General features: G+C 39.2%; 1 protein-coding gene across 1 annotated transcript in view; it reads right to left on the reverse strand.

The window, feature by feature from the left end:
• EIPR1 (EARP complex and GARP complex interacting protein 1) overlaps positions 1-12,103 on the reverse strand; it is an 85,089-nt gene that overhangs the window by 23,046 nt on the left and 49,940 nt on the right. The window contains exon 5 of the mRNA XM_085322939.1: positions 2,650-2,749. Within this exon, the coding sequence (XP_085179065.1) occupies positions 2,650-2,749 (100 nt within the window). The remainder of the gene's footprint in view (positions 1-2,649; positions 2,750-12,103) is intronic.

The following is a 12,103-nucleotide window of genomic DNA, read 5'->3' on the forward strand; positions in this document are numbered from 1 at the left end:
ACCTKAAGTAAATTCTGTATTTCATCCTTAAATTTTTATGCTGTGAGTTTTTTGAAAGAAGAAATGGCAAAAGTTAGTAATTTAGAAAACAATCAAATCAGAATGAATGTGGATATTTCTGATTTCCCCAAATTTATTCAAAATACCTCTCAAATTGTTTTCCTGGAGGTACCAAACTTTTGCTGTCAAATGGAAACATACGTCCGCTCCTCTCAGATTTAGCTTCCTTATTTTGTGATGACACAAGGTACATATTAAAATATCTGTATTTTAATTTCTCTATTTCATCCTTTCATTCAACGGTCTTCTGCATATTCCATTCTGCATATACCATGTTGCAGTTAGCCAAATCTCTTCTGCAAAGCCGCTTCCTAATGGCAGTTGGCCCCTAGCACATACAGGTGCAAGGGCACAGAACTTTGTATTTCACCTTGCTGAACTTCACGTGGTTCCTCTCTACCCCTTTCTCCAATCTACCAAGGCCCCTATGAATGGTAATGTACCTTTCTGGTGTATCAACTGTGTCCCTCACCCAGCCTTTTTGTAATTTTAAATCATCTGCTAGCTTGCTGAGGGTGCACTCATTCAGTCCCATYATCCAAGTCATTAACGAAGAGGTTAAACCGTAGGGCATTGGCCCAACTGTCAGCCGTTGGAATACACTGYTAGTGACTGCCTTCCAGCTAGATTTCGTGCCTCTGGTTACAACACTCGGAGCCCAGCAGTTCAGCCACTTTTCAATTCATCTCACTGACTACTTATCCATACCACATTTCAAAGCTTCGCTATAAGGATGTTAGGGGAATTCATGTCAAAAACCTTACTACAGTTGAGATAAGCAACATCCACTGCTCTCCACTCATCCACCACGCCATTCATCTCACTGTAGAAAGCTATCAGGTTAGTTAAGAATAATTTCCACTTTGTAAGTCCACACTGACTAGTCCTAATCACCTTCCTGTCTTTCACATGTCTGGATGATATCCAGGATTAGCTGCTCCACCACCTTTGGATCAAGGTGAGGCTGCGTAGCCTGTAGTTCCCCAGGTCCTCCTACTTGCCCTTTTTAAAAAGGAGGCTGACATTTGCTTTTTTCCAGTCCTCAGGAAACTTCCTATATCACTTCATTACTATGACCTTTCAAAGATGCTCAAGAGTGGCTTTGCAATGACACTGGCCAGCTCCCTCCACCCCTGTGCGTGGATGAGGTCAGGTCTCATGGACTTGTCCACGACCATTTTGCTTAATGTTTCCTAATCTAATCCTCTTCTACCAAAAGTAAGTCTTTCATCCTCCAGACTTTCCCATTGGTCACGGGGATTCCTGAAGGCCAATCGTACCAGTAAAGACAGCAGCGAAACAGCATGGAGTACCTCAGCCTTTTCTGTGTCCTTTGTCATAAGGACTCCTGCTCCATTCAACAGCAGCCCACATTTTAGAAGCCTTTTCTTGTTGCCTTTCATGACCCTCACCAGATTCATCTCTAGATGAGCTTTGGCTTTCCTAATCCCATCCCTGAATCCTTGGACAATTTCTCTACACTCCCCCAGGTAACCTGTCCCTGCTTCTGCCCCCTGCATGCTTCCTTTTTATGTTTGAGTTTAGTCAGAAGCTCCTTGTTCATCCATCAATGTTGATACTAAGTAAAATAACAACAACTTCAGGCTTCATCTATTTAGGCATAGTCAGATGGCACAACAAGAGAAAGTTTAGAGAAACAACATTTTGACTCCAAGTAACTGCTAGCTGAAAAGTCTGGTTCTGATACATTCAAGAAGAAAAAACTAAACTGAACATGTCAAACTAAAAAGTTAAAGAGATGACAACAGATCAATCACATAATGATGATAACGACAATCAGTTTCCATTTCTAAGGACAAATACTGACAAAGAAATGATTCTATGCAGAACTATTCAAGAATATATATATTCATATATACGTTCATATATACAACTATATATGATCCACACCAGTGTACTTAAATAAACACACTTTTGTTGATTATCTATAAAAGCTGGAATAATTAGATCAAAATCTGTATCAATTATACCCTATTATTTATATTCCTGAATATTAGAGAAGATAATTTACTGCTATTCTGTATATTGAGATTGCTTAGTTCATTACTAAATTTAAATTAATTCTTTAAAGTCAAAGCAGTGCGCAGTAAGTGAAGAAGTTTATATTATGTATACATCAAAGGGTTTTCAATTAACTAGAGGGGTATGAGACGAATATGGTTTAATATACTAGTATAGAGAATAACACTTTTTATATAAGTCAGGAACACTTTATAGACCGTTAAACATTATCTGAATTAGATAGCCTCCTACTTCATTGATTTATGATCCCCCTGCACATATTGATCAAGTTATTATTGTTTTACTTCAGATTATTTGCTCTAGAATTCGTAAGAGAACTGAGGGCAATTCAAGAGGAGGGAAATAGGCAACTACAAACAACCAAGTTACCTTCTCTGAAACACTCACATTCAGTACAGTATTAATTTCCCCAAACCATGTTCAAGTCATAGCCTCCATTAGCAACAATATTTTTGAACAGTCTTTAAGGAAGGACTAGTTAAAAGTTCTAGGTTGTGAATGTTGTGATTTATACTATATCATCATTTTTAAACAATTTTTTCTTACCACAGCTTTGGCTGAACTTTCTTGCAAATCCCACAATAATATGTTGTTATCAGCCAGTGAAATGAGCTTTTTACCATCTCCCATTGGTTCCCACATAACACTGTAAAACAAAAACAGAAAACAAAAACAAAAGATCAAACATTAAAACCAATAGAAATTTTCCTGGGAATTTATTTTAATCTTGTAGATCTATTCTGTTTCCAAACACATTCAATCGTTTTCCTTATGGTTTTCTTCAGCAGAAATTGGTCTCATGTTTCAAGTGCAAAATTTGCCATTAACTAGCAATCTAGCAAATTTTACATGTACTATACGAACATTACTGCAGAGTCAGTTACTGAAAAGTTATGTCATACTAAAAATAAGCTTGTTTATGCAAACAGTCAGCTTTAGCACACTTTTTTTTTTTTTTAGAGCCCTTTGACATCTCAGTCCAAATCTGTACCAGAAAAACAAACACAATCCAGCTTTTCTAGATGCTAGCCTAATCGTAAGCGAAATCCCCTACTTCATTTGCATGGATGCACTCTATATATTGAATGACACAGTGATCATGCAAAATGACTAAGGATTATGTCACTGTAACATAATTCATAGCATATATGCACAATAGGATCAAAACAAAGACCTTTTAACACACTCACTTTTAATATTTCAAGTTAAAGCATTCAATATTCTTTATATGTCATTTCGTGCATCCTTTTTGAAGATGCACCAAAAAAAATCKTAAGTGTCAGAGCTTTGTTGCAAATCTCTTCCAGTTCAGCAGCCGGTCATCATGGGTATCTCAAGCAACATACCCTTTCTGTCTATGACTCACCGCTTTTAGGCTATACATGAAGGAATAAAATAAATCAATAAATAAAATCAGTGATCATCTCTACTCTTGCCTATGTGAGGAAACACAGCCTAGCTAGTTGTTACAGGCAGCGCAGTTAAGTATACACTATACTCTAAAACATTTGCTGAGATGACAGTAAGGTTAAAAGGATAATTCTTTATTAAATAAAAACTAGTTTTCCATACCCCATACTTCTCAAAAATAAAATTATGCAACCTAATTAACTTATAGCAACACAATATGGCTAAGTGCAGAGAATACTAATTCAGTACCAATAGCAACATGACTTTTAACTTCCTCCCATCTCTAGACAAAAGCTTAAGTTATTCAAAAGCAATGTGCCAGTGCCATTTGCTATGCTATCCTCATCCTCAGTGCATATGTGAAGAGTTCTCTCTCGAGTTTTGTCAAGAGTCCATCACTAGACATAAACGTTCCGTTCTGTTCAGCTCTTTGCATGAATCACTTCAATCTAGAATTTGAAGAGATGAAACAGATGTAGACACAGCCTTGGGCAAGTGAGCCCAATATCAGGCAGCCACCAGCTACCTTCCTAACTTGAGAATGCCCTCTATAAACGTTTWTATTTTATCCACAAATTTGCATTACTTCTACCTCCCTAACACAGATCTGGTTGGCACCACATCTAAAKCACGGGACTCCTTCATCCTATCTTATAGCACAAAATGTGAGGAAAGGAAACAACAGGTAACAGAACAAAGTGAAACAGTGTAGTCTCCCTCTGCACACCATAAATGAAACACAACCTCAGTTATTCTCAGCTGAGATCTTCCAATCAAAATCTACTTCTTCCACAAAGAGACAGTTTCATCCCTTTTAACTCCGCATTGTTAGTGAAACAAGTACTTGCAAATACAGACTGCACTTTGCTATTATAAAGAGGTCAGACAACCCAAAGGAGATAGGACTATACAAAAAAAGTTAAGCAAAGTAGATTTAAAAAGCTTAAGCTATAATTAAGGTTGTATTGCTGACTCCTCACCCACCAAACTTTTCCCTAAGGCAAAGGAGCAAATCAAAGGAAGGCTAACTTCTGCATTTATCTTCTGCTGAAACAATGACCTGTATCCTTATTATGTTGTAAATTCAAGGAAATAATTACTTGTAGAAGATCACTTGTAATGAGTTTTTGTCATATTAGGATAAGATCAGGTTATTTAGCACATTAATCTACCACCATGTTTTTAAATGTGTTTTAAAAAGCATACAGAACTAGAATGATCTTAGGATTTGTTCTAAAATGAGGTTTTTTGCCTGTATTATTGCCAGTCTTATTTCAGAAGTGTTTCTTAATGAAGTTGTATGTTACAACTTCAGAAATTTACAAGTAACTGAAAATAAACATTGATAATAAAAACGATAAAGTGGTTCAACTACCATTTTGCTTATAATAATTACAAGTAAGCAGCTGTTACTACCATGTGTGTTTCATACTTCCAACAGCTCTGCCCCACAGATATCTCCATTATGTCCTTGAGAAAGATTGAAACACTCTACGAACACATACAACACAATAAGATGTTAATGCATTAYAGTTCACATCTGATCACATTTGCACCTAACTTTCCACAGTTACCACAATTTCCACAGTTTCCCAAAGTGAAATCAAAGGACATCAGAATCATTACTGAATGAATAATTGAAGACTTCAAGTTGATTCTGACCACGATTTATAGTTTGTTTTTTTTTTTAAGTCACATCATTTTCCGTACATATTGCTGATAGCATAATTTTGTGGCATTTTGTGTTGAAATATCTACATATACTTTTAATTAGACAATGAAATCCGATTTGACCAATTAACTCTCAAGAGTTCCTCTAGCCCAACCGATCAGTATTTCTTATTCCTCTTGATGCATTTGCCCCTTTCTTACACTGATCACTGAGTTTTTCAGCAATAAAAAGTAGACTGGAAGCACTTTCTTTGATGTTTTCAAAGGTAGAAAGAAATTTCACATCTTTGAGTGTCATGAAGCTGCAAGGTAAAGACTTTTTATAGCTGAATAGAGTGAGCTAATTAGAGCCAATTATAACCCAGTTGACATACCTTAGAATGAAAAGGTCTCCAGCACATTCATTTTGTCCTTGTGAAATGCCCATTTTGCTTCTATTTAATTTATCTCACATGAAAGTTCATTGTTTTTATGAGTGTGGTGGTAGTGTTCATTCAGATTTTATAATCTAAATGAAGGTTACTAAAATCACTTTTTGTAAAACATTAAGTTGTACTTTACAGTCATGACAAAGTTAAACATATAAAAAAAAGTGGAGGAGGAGAAAAACTGGCATGTGAAAAAAAAAACTTGTTTTCAAAGATATACATTTTAGAGAGAATCGCAGAATCACAGAATGGTTGAAGTTGGAAGGGACCTCTGGAGATCATCTAGTCCAAGCCCCCTGCTCAAGCAGGGTCACTTAGAGCACGTTAGCCAGAGTTGCATCCAGGCAAGTTCTGAATATCTCCAGAGAAGGAGACCCCACAACCTCTCTGGGCAACCTGTGCCAGTGCTCTGTCACCCTCATGGTAAAGAAGTTCTTCCTTGTATTTAGATGGAACTCTCTCTGTTTCAGTTTGTGCCCACTGCCTCTTGTCCTGTCACTTGGCACCACTGAAAAGAGTCCAGCCCCATCCCCTTGACACTCTCCCTTCAGACACTTAAACACGTTGATAAGATCCCCTCATCCTTGTGGCCCTATGCTGGATTCTCTCCAGTAGCTCCATGTCTCTCTTGTMSTGGGGAGCCCAGAACTGGACACAGTACTCGAGATGAGGCCTCACCAGGGCTAAGCAGAGGTGTAGAATCACCTCCCTCAACCTGCTGGCACCACTCTTCCTAATGCACCCCAGGAGACCATAGGCTTTCTTGGCCACAAGGGCTCATTGCTGGCTCATGGTCAATTTGTYATCCATCAGCACTCCCAGGTCTTTCTCTGCAGAGCTGCTCTCCAGCAGGTCAGCCCCCAGCTTGTGCTGGAGCAGAAGATTATTCCTCCCTAGGTGCACGACTCTGCACGTCCCTTTATTGAATGTCATGAGGTTCCTCTCTGCCCAACTCTCCAGCCTGTCCAGGTCCCTGAATGGCAGCGCAGCCCTCTGGTGTATCAGCCACTCCTCTCAGCTTGGTATCATCTGCAAACTTGCTGAGGAGGCACTCTGTCCCCTCATCCAGGTCACTGATGAATAAGTTGAACAGGATGGAACGCAGTACTGGGCCCTGGGGGACGCCACTAGTCACAGGCCTCCAACTACAATCTGTGTCATTGAGCACAACCCTGTGAGCTCTGCCTTTCAGCCAGTTCTCAATCCACATCACTGTMCACTCATCTAGCCTGCCCTTCCTGAGCTTGCCTAGGAGAATATTATGGGAGACAGTGTCAAAAGCCTTGCTGAAGTCAAGGTACACAACATCTACTGCTCTCCCCTCATCTGCCCAGCCAGTCATTCCACCATACAAGGCTATCAGACTGGTTAAGCAGGATTTCCCCTTGGTGAATCCAGGCTGACTACTCCTGATCACCTTTTTTCCCCTCCATAAGCTTGGAGATGACATCCAAAACAAGCTRTTCCACCACCTTTCCAGGGATGGAGGTGATGCTGACTGGCCTAGTTTCCTGGGTCCTCCTCCTGGCTGGAGAGGACTGAAGAGCCATTGGCTTTCTTCCAGACCTCGGTCACCTCTCCAATTCTCCACGACCTTTCAAAAATGATGGAGAGTGGCCTGACAACAACATCCACCAGCTCTCTCAAGTATTCGTAGGTGCATCCCATCAGGGCCCATGGATTTGTGGATGTCAAGTTTCCCTAAAAGATCTCTAACATGATCCTCCTCGACCAAAGGAAAGTCTTCCTTTCTCCAGACCTTCTCTATCACCTCTAGGCTCTGGGATTCTTGTAGGTTGCTTTTTGCAGTAAAGATTGAAGCAGAGAAGGCACTCAGCAACTCTGCCTTCTCTGTATCCTCACCAGAACTCCCACCCCATTCAGCAGCAGGCCCACATTTTCCCTAGTCTTCCTCTTGCTACTGATATATTTGAAGATGACCTTCTTGTCCTTGACATCCATTGTTGGACTTAATTCCAAATGGGCCTTAGCCTTCCTCATTACACGCTTGTGTACTTTGACAACATTCTTACACTCCTCCCAAGTGGCCTGTCCCCTCTTCCACATTCTGTGTACTTTCTTCTTCTGTTTTGGAGTTTTTCCAGGAGCTCCTTGCTCATCAATGCAGGTCTCTTGCCTCCTTCGCTGGACTACTTCTTTCTTGGAATGCACTACTCTTGAGCTTGGAGGAAGTGATGCTTGAATACTAGCCACCTCTCTTGCACTCCCCTTCCCTCTAGAGTGCTAAGCCACAGGAGTCCTTCAAGAAGGCCCCTGAAGAGGCCAAAGTCTGCTCTCCTGAAGTCCAGGGTTGTGATCCTACTTATTGGCTTGCTTCCTCTAGGCAGGATTCTGAACACCATCTCATGGTCACTGCAGGCAAGGCTGCCACCAACCTTCACATCTCCAACCAGTCCTTCTTTGCTTGTTAGTGCAAGGTCTAGCAAGACACTCTCCTCATTGGCTGCTCCGCCACCTGTGTCAAAAAGTTATCATCGATGCTCTGCAGGAGCCTCCTGGACTGCTTGTGCTCAGTTGTGTTGCTCTTCCAGCAGGTATCAGGGTGGCTAAAGTTCCCCACGAGAACTAGGGCCTGTGATTGTGAGGCTACTTCCTGCTATCTGTAGAAGGCCTCATCAACTTCCTCTTCCTGATCAGGTGGCCTGCAGTAGAYACCCACAACAGTGTCACCCATGTTCATTTGCCCTTTAATCTTTACCCATAAGCTCTCAATTGGCTCTTCATCCACTCCCARGCAGAGACTGAAGTTCTCACTTAGAATAACTGATGATGATAAAATGATGACACCGCAAAGGTGATTATAATCTTTAAAAAGGAAAATACATAAACCAGACAGGATCATTTTCATGAGTCTGCCAACAGTTRCTGATGTTACAGTTTTCTGAAATGGACAAGATACTCGTCAAATTCATAGCTGCCACTCAGAAACTGAGTGTCAACTTCACTGCTGCTCTTTAGATTATCTATAGACAGTAGACAAGCAATTTTACTTGTTGCCTTTTGCCCTATTTTATCAACTGACTCCTGATGTTTCAAATTAGCTTCTAGGTATTAGTTTTTGGCAAAAATTTAAATCTTGGAGGGAATATTTTTCTAGCAAGGAAAAAAATAATTTAAAACATTCAAATGCACACATAAAAGGACAGMATTATCTGTGTTTTATGGTGAAAAGATAGTTAACACCATCCTTTGTTAATGTACTGAGATTTCACAAATGAAAAATTCAGACGTCCTCCTTTATAAGAACAACAATGCAACATGAATCTCTTCTGTAGATGTAAACTGGTCAGCCAAAACCTGTTGGACCAAGTAAGCTTTAACTAAAGTTTAAGCATAATTACAGAAACAAACACCATTTTATTTCTATAAATGGAAAGATTTTTCTTACTTGAAAATTCTCATGCACTGCAAAGTGGTAAATCTACGCAAACATTAGGTAAATGAGAAAGCAGAACAGACTGCAGCCTCAATGTAGCCAGAGTTCATGTGTTACTGACCCAAAAGTCTTCCTGTCTTTGCAGTACAGTGATTCAAATTTAAAAGCCAGTCTGTCATCTGGCATTTTGGACATTATTCTAAGAATAAGAAGAATCATACTAAGGAGAGTCTGGAATCCAGAACTCTTAATTCTTACACAAGTGGGCTCTACAAACTGGCCACATTTTGAAATGAAAACAGTTCTGGCTAATTTGTAATGTACTAAAGTGTATGCTGCTGGCAGTACATCTTTAGTTCATTCAAGTTACACTTTTAGTCTCAAAACTCTCAGTCATTTAAGTGTATTTTGGTGTCCAGATACTCAGAATATAGCAGAACAAGAACTATAGCTTCTTGGAAAAAAAAAAAAAAAAAAAAAAAAGAGGTAAAGATGGATAAATTTAGTTTAGGTGCACTTTGACTAAGAGGCTGCTGAGAAGAATGAGGAGAGAAGAAAGGTGGTTGACCATTATTTTGGACAAGACCCCCAAAGACATCTACCTTGGTGTTTATTTTGACTCTTAAATTATCTTTACATTCAGAAAAAGATAACTGTTGTGCATATAAATGTAAGAGCGTCCGATACAGAGGTAGGTGATGCACAGAAACAGTACTTCCACTATAAAAAAAATAATTCCTTAGAGTATCATATTACAGTGTTGGCAAGCCAAATGTTAAAAAAAAAAAAAAAAACACAGAATGCAAAATACTAAAGCATCAGCCTCAATTAACATCTGTATTTACTTCACCACATCTGTGTCTAATTCTGCAGTATAACTAAACAAGTTCATAGCAAGAAAATGTAGTGTGATTCTTTCTGTAGAAAGCCCAATCAATTTCAGCAAAGAAAAGATACATATGTACATATAAACAGAAGAATCCTAGTAGTTTACAATCTAACAGAAGGCATGGTAATGAATTTGTTGTATGAAAACAAGGTATAGGACTCAATTTATGCAGGGGCTCCCAAAAATCCATTTTGCCGAAACATCTGCTAAATTTCCATTAAGCTATTCACGATTTCAGGTGATGATCAACAGGTGAACATCTCTACAATTCATTAGCAACCTCAGGCTTGTGTCTGTTTGGCCACTGGCATACATACAGAATCACAGAATGATAAGGTTGGAAGGGACCTCTGGAGATCATCTAGTCCAACCCTCAGCATAGCCCATAAGGGGATTGAACCCACCACCTTGGCATTAGCAGCACCACGCTCTCCAACTGAGCTAAACATGTTAATGTTTAATACTGCTTAAGACAGAAAAGCAAAATTATGCAAGACTATTAAACAGACTCCACATATGAGCTAAAATGACAGACCTGTCACTGCTAAAATTGCAAGTCATGAGTAATTAGAAGTGGGAATCAACATCTCTAGTCTGTAGTGTAATCAACTTACCCACCTTCCACACATGCCTGCAGCACAGTAATTACTCATGGGTGCAATGCATGAACAAGTTATGCAACCAAATACCAAATGTGCACAACAGAGCAGTAAGGCCTACTGTATAGAAAGGAAGCGGTGACTAAAAATTTTCAGACATAGACATCAGTCTATTATGCTCTATTGAGTTCATGTATGAAGAACTTGCCAAATGCCTAAGTTCTAGGCACAGATAATTTTCACAGAGTATAAAACTTCCTACAGCACTGTCTATAGTTCTTCAGACTATAGTAACTGAGTGAAACCTAAAATTCCTACTTACAGGCTTTGGGGTGAGGCTGATTTTTTTGTGTGTTCAAAGAGATGTCTGTGCAAAGACTCCACCAAATGGGAAATCCGAGGGTGGATTAATCATAATCCATGCTACAAAGTAACTGTGTTGCTTGCGCATGCTCAGGTGCCTACGCTCTCTTAGACTGGCTACTCAGCTTAAAAGGATGGTCTTAACTTGAGGCAGTAGGTGATGGGGGGAAGAGCTGTTGTTTCCCCAGTTTCATTTSGTATTGCAGACAAAACCTCAGAGTGAAGAATAATATAAGGATAATTTTGCCTCTTTGTTCCTACACACATTTATTCCAGAAAGATCAGGAATGACTTTAATTTCCAGAATCTTTCCAGGAAAAGCTGTGCTCTCAAAACTGTAAGAGGTTAACTGGATTCTTAAGGACACTGCCTTCTCCTCAAAGTCTGCCTCTTACTAGCAAAGCAACTCAATCTCTTTAAATGCATACTTGATTTGACACCAGAAATATTGAGCCTAGATAAAGTGACTWTATGCAAGCAGGCAATACACATGACACTATCAGTATAAATGGTTTTCTTTCTCGTTTTATAAAGTATTTGTGATTTAAGTTACAAGACAATACAAGATACAGCATATAATGAATACCAAATTCTAAACATGAAAAGCAAGAGCATCTACCACATGAATTAAAAGATCTATGCTAAAGAAACTGAAGAAGTCACAAAACCACTACATCTGCCCACTGACTGCCAGCTATCAAACCGCAGCAACTTACCCTGTGCTACAAACTGCGTGTCTTGTTTTACAAAATAGCTTTGTAGAAGATCGTGTCAGTGGAAGACATTTGGCTCTGCTAAGTTCAAGTCTTCAGCACTGTTTCCAGTTTTGTCTGCAGTTATGCTGCCTATCCAACTTAAGAAACCAGCAAATGAATTATCACATGAAAACAATGCACTTCACTGACTTGTAAAAGTGCTGTTAAATACAGTTATAACAATGTTAGTRTACAAGTAGAGATTGTAATCCCTAGCTTCTGCTGTTCCGTTGATTTCCATTAGGCTATCAACTATGGCATTGGTTTGACCAGAGCAGGAATATAAAAGACAAAAGTGCCTTCCATTTATTAAGATTAAAAATACACTGTCACAAGGATATTTACAAAATGTTTCTCTTGTGAAAAACAGTACAAGGACTTTTATTATTCTTGTTCTTGAAGATCAAGCCTAGGGACTGTTTTGCTCTGTTCTTTTTTGGAGGAAAGAGACAGGAGCTTTTTCAGTCTTTTTTTTTTTTTTTTTTTTT

Source organism: Rhea americana, unplaced genomic scaffold, assembly GCF_003343005.1.
Source record: "Rhea americana isolate MKP2758 unplaced genomic scaffold, rheAme1 scaffold_80, whole genome shotgun sequence".
NCBI lineage: Eukaryota > Metazoa > Chordata > Aves > Rheiformes > Rheidae > Rhea > Rhea americana.